The 13700-nt window shown below is 55.9% G+C and overlaps 3 protein-coding genes across 3 annotated transcripts; 2 read left to right on the forward strand and 1 right to left on the reverse strand.

Annotated features, from left to right (window-relative positions):
- Window positions 1–4429: 4429 nt before the first annotated feature.
- On the forward strand, window positions 4430–7468 carry EX895_003577 (uncharacterized protein; the record flags this gene model as incomplete). The annotated part of the gene is made up of 1 exon (XM_029884175.1): window positions 4430–7468. One exon carries the CDS (start codon window positions 4430–4432, stop codon window positions 7466–7468), a length of 3039 nt encoding a protein of 1012 aa, XP_029739548.1.
- A 294-nt stretch (window positions 7469–7762) lies between these two features.
- On the forward strand, window positions 7763–9550 carry EX895_003578 (uncharacterized protein; the record flags this gene model as incomplete). The annotated part of the gene is made up of 9 exons (XM_029884176.1): window positions 7763–7832; window positions 7916–8059; window positions 8147–8244; window positions 8319–8393; window positions 8490–8628; window positions 8717–8968; window positions 9046–9213; window positions 9295–9427; window positions 9505–9550. 9 exons carry the CDS (start codon window positions 7763–7765, stop codon window positions 9548–9550), a joined length of 1125 nt encoding a protein of 374 aa, XP_029739549.1.
- Window positions 9551–9584: 34 nt separating this feature from the next.
- On the reverse strand, window positions 9585–10850 carry EX895_003579 (uncharacterized protein; the record flags this gene model as incomplete). Its single annotated transcript, XM_029884177.1, has 1 exon — window positions 9585–10850. The coding sequence occupies one exon, from the start codon at window positions 10848–10850 to the stop codon at window positions 9585–9587; it is 1266 nt and encodes a 421-aa protein (XP_029739550.1).
- Window positions 10851–13700: the final 2850 nt, after the last annotated feature.

The raw sequence follows: 13700 nt of genomic DNA on the forward strand, positions 1-13700 counted from the left end.
GAGTGGTGTACAAGGATGACTGTTCTTGATGGTATTGGTGGTAGTGAGATCAGAGCTTGGTAGAGAGGAGGACGAGGACGAGTGGATAAAGGACGGAGCGAGCGTACAAAGAGGCTGAGCCTTTCAGCCAGGGTCCTCGTCTGCGTGTGTGGAGTTGGCACAGCCGTTGTTGCCGTTATCTACAGCAGCAGTGGAGCAGTGTGACACCAGCGGCGACTGAGCTGAACCCCGGCTTCCACACTAACGCGTATGGGCCGACTGAATTGAAAAAAAGGGAAAGCGCACATCCAAGATAGGCAGGCGAGCAGGAGCAGCCGCGCTCTCGCCTAAAAGCGGCCACTAACCGCTGCACAAGGCAGGGTCAGGCGAGACAAGTTAACAGCGACGCACCAGCCCCAATGTGCGTCTCTATCTCTGGCTTCCCCTGGGACCCTTGCTTACCTGCTCGCTTGCTGTTTGCTTGCGCGTCTGTCTCGCTTGGACCGCGCCCCTTTGCACGATATCGAACTGATCGCTCGTGACAGCAGCAAGAACAGCTCAATCACGAGCTCTGCCAGCCACCACGAGGTTCCACTACTAACAAGCCGTCTGCTGGCGTGACACTTGCCCCAAACAGCCAGTTGTCTTACAACAGGAACCCTTCGAGAGACTCTTCAGCTGCCTGGTGTTGTTTGTGTTTATTTGGCTTGGTGAAAACTCCACGCTGCAGGTTCGTTTCGTCACCTTTCCTGCGAACCCTGTTACGGAGGTGAAATCGGGGGATCGGCTCTACGAACGGAACCGATTGGCGATTGTGGACAGTCGCATTTTTGTAATTGAGCACGTCCGAAATAATAAAAGCGCTTTCTTTTTCTTCGCAAACAACACCCGCACACACACAAACAACGAAGAGCTCACAGACATCCATCTCGTTCATGACCACTACCATCAACTTGTTACCATCGCCCGCATCGTCGACATGGTGGAGTCAAGTGCCCAACCGGGCCCTTCCTCGAGCCACGCTTCCACCTCCAAAGCCGGCGCTGCATCCTCCTCCAACTCCTTCGTCTCGTACCAGGACATCTTTGAGCATCTCGAGCTAGCTCGCCATCATCGCGATGCAGAACAAATTCGAACCCTCCTTGTTGAGCGCAAGCAACAGCTCAAGTCTTGTTTGCAGCCCTTTCCCGTCACCGCGGGTCCACAATTTGGTGCCTCCACCGAGACTCCGCTTCCTTCCACACTCAAGCTTTCCGACGGATCGACTCATACCCTCCCCGACGACACACGTCAGCTCTGCAAGGACATCGCAGAGCAGTACCATATCTCGCACCAGCATGCTTTTGCCTTGCTTCAGACCTTCCTCGCCTCGGATCATCGTCATTCGCAGGGTATGCAAGACGTTTTGCGCTCACACATGCAGGCGGTTCCTCCAACACCAGTCAAAGCCAGAGCAGTCCGACCCAAGGATGCATCCTCTCGCCTCTCCAAATCATCTCAGAGCACGGATCCAACCTCATCCACCACAGATCTACTCGACGCGTTCAACATCTTCTACTTTGAAGAGCGCATGTATTTGCTGCGCACCGTCTCGTCCTTGATCCGCATCACAGAGGATCCAAATCACGACTACTTCGGCCTCGCCAACGACATTCTCGATCTCTTTGCCGACGAAGCCTTTGCCTTCTCTTGCATCAACCACTTCACCTCCCTCGTCAACCTCTCCTTGCCTGAGTCTATACGCCAGCAACCCCGCTACTCCTCTCTCTGGGCAAAGCAGATCCTCCGAGAGCAGTTTGGTCTACTCGAGATCGTCTTTCTCCTCTTCTATAGCAGGCTTCCTCCCTCCCCCCCTCCTCTGCTCGCTCTCCTTCGAGCTTTGCACGAGACAGAGGTTGGTCGACGCCAGGCCAATTTGGGCTTCTTTGACAATGAAGCCACCGAGACTGTTGAATGTGTCAGCCACCTGCTCGTCCTCATCGCTGTCGAAATGCTTTCGCTTGAAGAAGTCATGGACGGATTAGACTTGGCTCAAGATTCCTATGCACACGTCTACAAACACCCGCAAAATCTCGAACTTGCGCTCGACCTTCTCAGCAACACCTCCGCCGATCCTCTACAGGCACCCGTCCTTCTCGCCTGGGCCCTCGTTCTTCATCGTCTCGAAGATGCCTTAGCAGCCCACTACGTGGCCTCGGACTTCGACACCTCCCTCGAATCGACAGGACTCGCCTCTCAACTCGCGGACGTCATCAAGACCGATGACGGCGGTCCTCCCTTGTGGCGCAGGCTCGCACAAGCTGCGTTTGCCCCCGAGCTCCGTCTTTTCGAGACGCTCATGTCTCTGCTCGCCTCGCCCTTGTTGACCAGCAGCAATGGTGCCAGTACGCCTGCTGTCGCAGGTCCATCTGCCCTCGCCTACCGCGCCGTCTTCAAAGGTCTGCTGCTCAGCATCACCGAGCTCGTCAAACCCGAGTTCCTCCCCAATTTTAAAGCCCTCGTTAGCCTATGGGAGGCCACCTTCGGCTCCGGCCTCGCTCTCGAACTCAGTCAGACTGCCATCGACGGTGTCGCTGCCCTCTGCGATCAGTTCTGGCAGGTCGACAGCAAATACGAGTCCAGATGCACGACCCTGGACACCGCCCGGCGCCGCTGGCCCGTCAGCTTCCGTCCTTTGATCCTCCTCACAAAAGCGCTCTCTGGACATGCTCGAGTCGATGCACAAGCATCCTGGCCCTCGATCCTCGACGCCCGCTCCCGTCCCGAGGCCGAAGAGCGAGCCTGCGCTGCCGTCTTTGACTACCTCGCCAACGTGCCCACCTTTGCTCAAGTCCTGCCCGTGGGTGCCAACACGCCCAATGCGCCTTTCGAGACCATGGAAGGAGGAGACTACACCTCGGTCACATATCGCATTACTCGCACAATGCGTGTTCCCGGCACACAGATCCGTCTCACGCCTGGCACCACCGGCTCCACCATTTCGGAGCTCGGCAAAGAGCCCGTCGTCGTCCTGTGGAGCCCCGCACGTCCCGTCAGCGCGTGGAAGCTCATGCGCGATATCCTCTCGTCCTTCCCTCCTGCCTACGCAGACCTCAGTGCAGCCCAGAGCGAAGCCGACCCGTTCCGCGACCACAGGCAGGCTGTCAGTTTCGCTCAGCTCGCCCCCGCCGATAGCGACGAGCCTTGGGAAGAGCTTGCCGCCGATGTGCTCGACCTCTTCGCCAGCATCGTCTCGGCCAGTGCAGATCTTGCGTGGTCGCTTCTCGTCCATCTGGACGGCCGTGACATCAATGCCGATGAACTTTCTCTCGACTATGAGCCTGAAGAGCTAGAGCAAATCCAGAAGGAGAAGGAGGAGCTTGCCACTGCCAAAAGCCTCTCCTCGATCACCGTCAGCCTCTTGTCGCACGCCCTCGTCGCGGCTCCAATCAATGTCCGCCTTGTGCGATCAAGTTTGCGCTTGCTCACGGTGCTTCTGCCGTACGATCCGGATGCTGTGTGGCAGGAGGTGCGATCGTCCAACGCTCTCATCGGCAGCCCGGGCGCCATACCGTACCTGTCCAAGGGTGCTGCCGGTGCAGGCGCATCTACTGTCTCGGCATTGCTCAGCCAGGAGATGACGCGCGCTTCTTACGGTGGCTTGATTTCGTTGCTCGACTTCCACATCTCTCTCTTTTCCGAGCTGCGAAGGTCGCACTCGGTCTCTTCAACCGAGGTGCTCGAGATCAAGACGAGCGTGCTCCTTCGCGCCTTTACTTGGATCTACGAATGCGTCTGGCCCGAGTACCAGAGCTGGAGATATGTGCGACTGGCAGATAGGCTCGAGATCGGAACCAAGTGCACTCGATTGCTCGAAATGGCGCTCGAGGAGCAAAGTTGGCGACTCTCCCCAATCCCTTCGTCGGACTTAATCGACGAAGCTGGACCGGCTGCCGCCCTGGTGGAGGCTGCAGAAAGGAGCTTGGTCACGCATCCAAGCATCATCGGCCTAGCCCCCATGATCACATGCATCGGCACAGGTCAGCAATTGCTCGATGCATTGAGCAGAGCTGGTAGACAGACAGATGCCATCTTGGCCGAAGAATGGATCTCGTCTACGTTGCGTCTCGCTACGCTCGTCGTCTCGCGTAAGCGCGAATCCACCCTCACTGCTCTGCGAGACCTCTCAACACTCCCGGCAGAGACAGCCAAGAAAGCCATATCCGCAAAGATCAACATGGGTCTCTTTGAACGACTCTTTTTTGACCACACCATTGTTGCGTCTCGAACTTCGCTCAACGGTGGACGCAGGTCGAGTCGGGTCGAGCTAGCCAGCGCCACCTTCGCGTATGTGCTTTTTCCAACTTCCATCGCCATCAGCTCGACGGCGGCGCATCTTATCACTTCTGTGCTTAGGTCCGTTACTGATCTTGCTTCGGCTGGCAAGCCGACACCTGGCCTCATCGGCCACATGGGCACGCTCGAAGAGCTCGAAGAGACGCTTTCCGGGCTGGTGGAGCTTGTTGCCAATCCCAATCAAGATCCGGCACTCAGGGTGCGGGTCTGGACCATGCTTGCGGCCATCGTTGACACACAACCGGCTCTTGGAACGCTTTTGTTGACAGGCCGCCACCTTGCCATGACGACCGAGACGCGACTCAACAGGTCCGAAGGCGACTCCACCAAGCAGAACGATTCTTCGTCTTCTGCGCCCACCTCACAGCCTCGCAGCTCCCCGCAGGGACCCGTACTGTCAAAGACGGCGCTCGACGTCGCTTCAGAGGCCATTCTTTCTTGGCGAGCAGCGTACAGCGGCACTTCGCAGTTGCTTGAAGCTGTGCTGCGATTCCTCGATGTCGCTTGGGTACACGCAGCCGAGCACGTCGCTGCCTTTGACAACATCCGCGCCAACTCGGCTTTCTTCCGTGCCCTGGCAGATGTAATTTGTGAGCCATCCGAGTGTCCTTCGTCAGCAGCCGAAGCTCTGGCCGATTTCGGTCCCGCCTTGCACTCGAGCAACGACGCCGACGTGTCCACCTACTGCTACCGGAAGATGTGTCAGGCGCGCTCGCTACGATTGTTGCAGCACGATGTCCAACTTGGTGGTATTCTCAAGGATCAGGCCAAGAGCGGCCCATCTAGCAAAGCCAGCCTGGAGGCTTTGCTCGACATTCTTACGTCGTCGGAGCGTTCGCTTGGAGCTATCGAGAAGAGTTTCTCGATGCCCTGCGATCCTTCGATGCGCGCCGCCTTGGAGCGCAAGCTGGCAGAGCTGTTCCCAACCATCTACATCGACTCACTGCGCCATCCTACCCGCAAAGACGATTTTGACCTCGACAAGCGGTACGGCGACAATTACCACTTTAGTGTCTCGTCCTTCCGCAACAAGGCCGAAGGTCGTGTCCTCGATGGCGAATTCGGCGGCGAGGTGACGATCATCGAAGAAGGACTCCTGGCTATCTTCACCATCAACATGGAGTGGAGCTTGATCGATGTGCAGAACTCGGTGCTCCAAGCATGGACGCAGTGCATCGAAACTTGCATGGGTCGCATCATCGCACAGGCACTTGGCAAGGACAAGATGCAGGCGCTCGGGAAGGCGGTCATCACAGGCTGGACTCGGCTCGCCACGCTGGCAGCCGACGAAGGCCGCGAGGGCGACTTTATGCGTGGCGTTCACGCTACTCGCCTTGCGCTGTTGACCAAGTTGATGGAACTCGCCTGGGGTCACCGTCACAGCGGCGAATCTTCGACCTCCGATCAGATTGTCCAAGCTGCTACTCTCTGCGGGCGTCTTGTGACGCATCCCTTCTTCCGCGTCGAGGACAGTCTTAAAGGGACTTTGCCACCAGAGTTTCACCGCGAGGTCTTCGAGATGGTGCTGGTGTGCGTTGCCCGCATTCGCACGCTGTTGACGTCTCAGAACTCGATGGTGCGCCCGAATGACAAGACGATCGAAAGCCACAAGGCGCTGCACGCGACCATCGAGCTTTTCTGTCGTCACGCCACCGACGCCCTTCGCATCAAGATCGAGACTGCGCTCCGGATCCTGCAGACTGCTCAGCGGCACGAAGTTGATCTGCAATGCTTGGAGGACGACTTGGATATTCTCGTCAGCATTTTCGAGATGACAACCAGACGCAACGTTGGAGCCGAGACTGCCGTATGGTTGGCGTACGTTCAAGAGACGCAGCTCTTGCAGACAACCATCAGCCTCTTCGGTCGAGCACCCGTACTGCGACCCGAGAGTGCAAACGGCAACACCACACCTGTCAACCCGAACAGTGCACACCACGTCGTTTTCATGAAGCCTTTGCTTTCGCTCTTGCTGTCTGTTGCGTCGCAGCCTTCTTCCAGCGAAGAGATTGCGCTTCAAGGTGCGGTCAACGCGTTGGCCTCCAACATGCTCACCGACTCGCTCGAGGACGGCCGGGTCTCGCCTCTGTTGCTCTCTGGCGACCCGAGCCCTGCGCACGAGTGTTGGAGGATGATGCTCCGCGTCGTGGTCAATCTGATCGACAATCTTGGCGGCGCTGGATCCGACAATCCAAGGTGGAGAGGCGTCAGTGCCAGATTCGTCGAGACCGACGTTTACGGCTTTGTGCGCGTCTACCAAAAGCAGATTGATAGAGCCATGAACCTCAAAGAACTGCAAGCCCGACTCGAATCAGTGTCGGGCATCATCGGCCATGCGTCTTCGGTACACGGTCGTCTCTCCGATGGTAACGCTGTAACGGCCGTCAGCTTGGAGCAATTGGAAGAAGTCGAGCTGATCTCAAGCCTGCTTTACAGCTTGACTAGGCTCGAGAACGAGCAGTCGCTGCTCTCGCACGCTACGCGACCCGACCGCGACGCCGCTGGTCCTTCGATCGTGCAACACCTCGCCGAAACGTCAGCCTGGACGATACAACCTCTGGTGCATCTCCTGCAGCATCCGAACGAGCTCTCTAGCCTGCTGGGCCTGGATCCAGCAGCAGAGGGCGCTCGAGTGGCGCAAGAGACGGCAGCGGCCAAGATTCGCACCATTGTGTCGGCGCTCGTTGCCAGCCTCTGGAACCATACGAAGTGCGTGCTGGTGCTGTGCCGGGGCTCAGACGCATGGCCATCGACCAAGTCTGGGTGTGCGATCGTGAGGCCCACTACTCGCACCAGCGCTGTGCGCATTGCCACTCTCGGCACGCTTTTGGATCTCAGCACCCATCTTACCGACTACATCAGGACGAACAAGCAAAAGCTGTCGGCCGAGGACAAAGCGGGCTGTTCGGCAACACTGGAGCAGACGTTGGGTCTTGCAGCGAGTCAAGCGGCCATCTGGGCCGTCGGAAAGTCCAAGGACAACACAGAGCAGGCGAAATTGGAACATATGGCGAGGCAAGAGCTCGAGTCGGGCCTGTCTAGGGACATTGTGTCTGCACTACGAGCCGCCGAGGAAGTGGCAGGCGCACAGGGTAATCTCTTTTCGCTCATCACCACTTTTGTGGAGTCGAAGTTGAACGGGCCGCTCTTCTGAGGAAGCGATCCTTGTAATACTATCATTGCTTGCAACATAGCGTTACCTTGTCCGTCGATTCTGGGGAAAGTGTGATGATGATCAGACGCGGCTGCGAGTGATGCTGAAATGATGAGAAGAGTGTTTGGACCCTGACAAGCAACCTGCTGCCTCCACACCAAGCACGGACCCACCCTGGCTTGCGTCGGGCAGCCTTGGTCTCTGACCATCATCTGTTACAGATGTTCTCGAACAATCCTGTGCAGCAACTTTCTGCGCACCGTTTGCAATTGCATCTGCTTTGACACTGACAGTATGGCATATCCTCCAATCTCGTCGGAATTCATTCCTTGCCAAGACGATAGCAGCGTCTCCTTGACCAAAGGTGAGCGCACTTATCACTGCATTGAAATCCTTTGACATTGACATATCTAATTTGACGCCCTTGGTTCGGACTCTGCCATGCAGCTCACGGCGCAAGAACCGACCGGCTCCGATGGCATTCGCAAGGCACAGGTGGCCAAGTAGAGCTTCCTGTATATGTCGATGAATGGCTCGATCCGAACGCATGCGCTTCAATCGAGCAAGTGGTGGTGCATGTACACGGCAAGGGTGAGTCTGGAGATGGAAGAGCGGTCCATGAGGATGCGGCTGACAGACACCTACAATTGATAATACATCGCTTCGCTCCTGTCAAAGAGAGAGATGGGAATGTTGCATGGGCCGACATCGCTGCTGCACGCTCTCGATTGCCCATCGGCCAACAAAGTACCACCCTCGTTGTGGTGCCTCAATTCGTGGGTAAAATATCCGGCACCAGCTATCTCATCGATCGCATTGCCAAGCTGACTTCTTGATCGTTGATCAACAGCTCAATGGGTTGGACATAACCAAGATGCACTCGTCGAATCAGCACGGTCAGTTGTTGGTGTGGAAATCGAATGGTGTGAGTGTCTTTCTTTTTCGACGACCGCCCAAAAGCCAGTCTCCTGAACGAGCTGACCTTTTCTTTCTCTACCACTGCCACTTCTGATCTGAACAGTGGGGAGAAGGATCCGCGAGCGTCCGTCCGAGGCCTCTTGCCCTCGACCAAGGTGTTTCGTCATTCGAAGCGCTGGACGCAATTGTCTGCCACTATGCAAATCAGCACATCTACACTTCGATCAAGAGGATCGTGGTTTGTAAGTCGTTCTCGCCGCGCTCGACATCATCTACGGGTTCACAAGGCTGACAATTGCCTTCTTGTGTGCGGCGGGAGAACGGCTGCAGCTGGACACAGTATGGGCGGCCAACTCGTGCATCGCTACTCGGTACTCGGTTCACCGCCTCTGTCACCGCAGCAACGCCTAGTGCTGAAGCTGGAGTACGTCGTGATGAATCCTGCGAGCTTTTTGTACTTTGAACCGGATCGAATTGGTCCGCCGGCTGCTGTAGGTCCAACTTCCCGTGGCAAGACAAAAGGCGGCAGGGCAGAAATACTGACTGTCAGTGTCCAACATCAGAACGCCAACAATTACAAGTGTAAGCCCCCGGACGCATCGTGCTAGACGAGGTTTGCAGTGGAGCTCAACTAATAGTGTGCTTTCATATCTCCCTAGACGGCTTTGAGAAGCTTGATGTCAAGCTACCAACGTACCGAGGCGTCCAAGAAAGTACAGACGTACAGTTCTACCTAAAGCGAATGCTTAGTGAAAGATGCGTTGCTTTTCTACACGGGGAAGCAGACAGAGGCGTAGGCGACGACAGGCCAGAAGCCTTGGCTCAAGGTGCGTTTTCCTGCGTTCCTACCCCGCGAGCACTTAGAGAGAGATCGTCGACGACTGACGAGCAATTTCTGCACGGGGCAGGAGCCACTCGATACGAACGAGCCATCAACTATCACCGCCACCTGGAGCAGATGCAGTCCAAAACCGATGTGAAAGGCGGACGGCTGTGGACGGTGGATTGGGTTGCGAAAGTCAAGCACGACGGAAGGGCCATGTGAGTTGTCCCGCTTTCCGAACAAGCATTCGCACTCAGGGAAGACTTATCTCCTCTCTCTTCTTGACGCCCAACAGGACCACGTCAGACGCGGCGATCGCACGGATCTTTCAACCTCGCTAGCACAGCCGTGAAAGCTGTCGATCGAATTGCCATATCAGCTAAAGTTGACAATGACACCCAAAGTAAACGGCAACCGAGCATCGGTGACTGTGATCTCGTCGCCTTCCTTGCATACCTCAGAAAGCCTTTTGTCCAAGTTAGGCCGAGTGGCCTCTTCGAGCTGCGGCGGTGCTTGGAAGTACAACGGTCTTCCTGCTAATGACAACGAGGGTTTCTTGATCTGCAGGTCAGCCAGCTCGCCGAGTTGCTCGATGAGACGCTCGACGGGGTCGTCCTTGCTGAACGTCATGGTGCGAGCCTCGCCGCCGCAGACAGGACAGTCGGGCCGCTTTTCGTGTTCGAAAGTATAGGTGTAGACGCTGTCGTTGCCGGTGAACATCATGTAGTTATTAAGGTAGGGCGCGGAAGTGGTGGCAAATTTGAAAGCTTCGAGGACGCATGCGGCGGCGATGATGGCGTTCGTCGAGGCGATGGCAGGGATGATATTTTTGACAACGCCTTGAGTGAGGTTCCATGTGACACCAGTGATTCCAAACGAGGCGGCACGAGTAGATGCCTGGTTAAAGAGCCAGGAGATATGATCCGGGTTGTCATTGTCGAGCTTCTTATCGCCGAAGACACGCGGCCATTCGAGCACGCTGGCCCACTCGATGCAGTGTTCGGGCAAGCGAGGCGTGTTGGCAATGGTGCAGATGGGATAGGTGGTCTGCTTGTTGAGCATGTCTAGACTGCACTCGTAACAGGAGGTGATGGTGGGGAGAATGACCCTGGCTTGACCCTTAAAGCCCTCGGTGCCGCCATCGATGAGCGGTTTCAGGGACTCTGGATCGTCATCATCGACCATGTTGACGAGGGTGGCATTGATCCATCTTCTGGCTTCGACTGAATCGAGACCACAAATGATGATGTTGAATTGCTTGTAGTATTCCTCATCTTTGTCCTGGATCTTACCGTGATAAGGTGTAATGCGTACGCCGGGGACTCGACGCTGTACGAAATCTGCTGCGACTTGGGCCTTGGAACGGCCGACGTCCTTTTCGCGGAATAGGAACTGGCGATTCAGATTGGATACATCGATGGTGTCCATGTCGATTATATGAATGTGATGGAAGCCGCTGAGTGCGAGGTTGGAGAGGATCTCGCAGCCGAGACCACCGGCACCGATGACCAGGATCTTGCATTGGGTGCGCAAGAAGTCCTTCACGGCAGCTCCTGCCTGAAAGGCGTCGTCAGTGGAGGGCCCGGGCTTGTCGAGGATTCTGTCGACATGATCATATCTGCGTGGCCACTGCATCGTCATCTTGATGTTGACTCCGAATCGACCAGTGATGGTTGCATGGCAGCAAAGCGTGATGTCGCATGAGAAGAAAAAAGTGTTGCTCTCTCGTTGAGTGGAGGTGAACGGGCGGGCCCGTGCAGAAGAGACTGCGCCTTCTCGTAGCTAGAACTTATGAATAATTTATAAGCTCTAACAATTTCTAAATCCTTTTCCATGAGATGTCGCCTCAACCCTTTCTTCATCGGGTCAATCTCAACAGCTTGTGGCGGGATGGCTACCGTTGCGATAAGGCGGGAAAGGTTCACGCTACCCGTGAGTGGCGGGTCTCCTTAGGGCTAGCTTCACGTCCGTGGAGTTCTTGGCATGCGAGTCGGTCCATGTGAGACCTTTAATGAAAGTGCGGGGCGCGTCGGTTTCTGACACGAGAGCATGGGCGATTCTTGATAGAGGTAGAGACTCTTGTAGCCAGGCGGAATGTTTGCTTGATTTGGATCCGTGTGTGTCGTGCTCTTGCGTGCTGTGACTGGTGGGTGTGTGGGAAGAGCGTAAAGAATGTTCTGTCGCCAGCAGGATTCTTGGATGCGGCCGGTCGGGCGAAATCCGTAGACAGCTGACTGCAATTGTACCGTGTTGGTGGTTGCATGGTGGCCCACTCACTGGTCCACAGGCTGACCCGCAGGCTCGGAATGCATCTCTGGTTGGCCAATCACCAAGGCCATGTGAAGCAAAGCAGAGGCAGCACGCAACAACGAGAATCATTGCTCCGAATTGGATCAACATGGCCGCACCAAGCCGCAGGAGCGGGAACAGAGGCTGTAAGACGGAGCTGAGATGCAGTGTTGTTGTTTTCTTTCCTTCCTCGAACGTTTCCAGCAATTGTTGATTGACAGCTGGGTTTCCCCATTAAATAAATTAGGAAAGTACTGTAAACGCACTCTAACTTTCTGTGCATGTACAGTACAGTACAGAACCTTTTTTCTTTGTACACGTAATTCCAATGCCAGTCGGTCAAGTGATTGCAGTGAAGCGTCCAAGTCGAAGGTCCGAGGGTGAAAGGCGACCGAATGCCACTGCAAAAAAGTCTGTCGTCGCGTCGCGTGGCTGTAAGGTCTGCGGTCGCCGACTATTAATAAAAGCAGCGGTCTCGACACGGCGGCCTGTCGAGGATCGACGGTGACAAAGGCCCAAGCAGGGTCCGTGAGAAGGACTTGAGATCTTGAGGGCGTTTGGGTGCGTCCCTAGTGCGGAACCGATTGTGTGCCAAGATCGACGAGGAATCTTGCGCCCGTGATCCTGGTGCGAAAAAGTCGGGCCAACAAGCGTGAGCCAGCAAAGCCAGCGTCGCGTTCCAATTCGAGGACGCGGAGTCCCGGAGACGCTCGCTGCAGCATAGCAGGTCAAGCCACTGCGACGGCTGTTTTGCCGAGACACTGGTCGGTCGCTCACCTGGAAAGCCGCTTTTGCTTGTGTGAGTTTCTCCCTCTTCCATAATCCAGGCTGCGCGAAGGCATCATCGTAGTTTCTGGCCGACACACTGAGTCTTGGTTTGAGGGTATGAAGTCTAAACCACACGGGAGAGCGGGGAACATTTTGTCACAGGGGTTTTGCCTGCTTGTTTGTGGCACCATGTCGACCCCGACGATCCTTGTTCCATTGACTGCTCTGGTCAACCTCCTCACTCGTCCAACAACGTGCCAGCCAGCCAGCCCCACCCCCCGCAGGCCATTCTAGACGAGAGCCTGCGGGGAGGCGCCCTGGCCCAATGCACGAGAGTACCTTGTGTCTATATTGCTACCGACCCGCGTGTCAGGACAGGGCCCTTGGAAGGTGGCTTGGTGTTTGGCAGGCTCCACGGAAAGGTGTTGTAGGCCCAAAAAAAGGCCCCGAGCATCCTGAGTCGAACGTCGATCGCGCCGAGGCTGACCTTCGCTGTTGATCGCTGTCAGTCTCGTGTAAGAAGACGGGCGACGGGATTCACTTTGTTTTCTCGCTCTCTCGATCGCATAATGGCAGACGGACGTTGAATGTCTTGCTTGCCTGTTTGTTTCCAGAACAGCTCGATCGACCTCTTGCCTGCGCTTGGCTGAGCCATTCGAGCGAAATCGAACGACATTCTGTGTGAATTGGTGAAATCTCAAGCACAGAACTCGGACTCGCTTGTTGGTGGTCCGACTGCTGCAAACTGGGCGGCTTGCATCGGTGGTGGCACACGGCAGTCGCGTCCCGAGAGCAGCACACCCTCGAAATTAATTTTTTCTAGTTTATAATATACTGCATGAAATAAAACGCAGCGTTTTGCTCACACACACACTCTTGCTCTCCCTTGGACCAAAGGACGAGAGGATGCCTTCCACCGGAACTGCGAGACAAGTTTGGTGCCTCGGTAAATCGACCCGTTCTCTCTCCTGTGTGTGTCTGCCCCTGACCAATCATTCACTTATTTTCCGTCACACTGAGACCATCACCAGCAAGACCCCTTTTCCCGTGCCTCTCGACGCGCCTCTTTCGCTCGTCAGCTGCGTTCCTCGTCGTAGTACTGCCGGCGTCGAGAGACACTTTGTTTTTTCTTTCTACTTTTAAATATTTTTCTTGTTGCTCATGTAAACAGAGTCATATGAACCTGTGAATGTCCTCGATGCCGTGCACTCTGTCTCTCTCCCTCGCTAAGCTGCTGTCAATCTGCTGCACTGTGGACAGCGTCGTTCCGACGACGCCTTGGGACCATCTCGCTAGGAGTTGGCCAAGACTTTTCCTCCTGGCTGAACCTTCGGCTCGTGAGTCGCCTGTGCCTGTCTCGTAGTAGAACAGCTCCCCGCCCTTCCCGGAAACACTTTGAGCTTCCCTCCTTTCCCTTCTGCATCTGTCGACTCC

This window comes from Sporisorium graminicola, chromosome SGRAM_21 (genome assembly GCF_005498985.1).
Source record: "Sporisorium graminicola strain CBS 10092 chromosome SGRAM_21, whole genome shotgun sequence".
In the NCBI taxonomy this organism is placed as follows: domain Eukaryota; kingdom Fungi; phylum Basidiomycota; class Ustilaginomycetes; order Ustilaginales; family Ustilaginaceae; genus Sporisorium; species Sporisorium graminicola.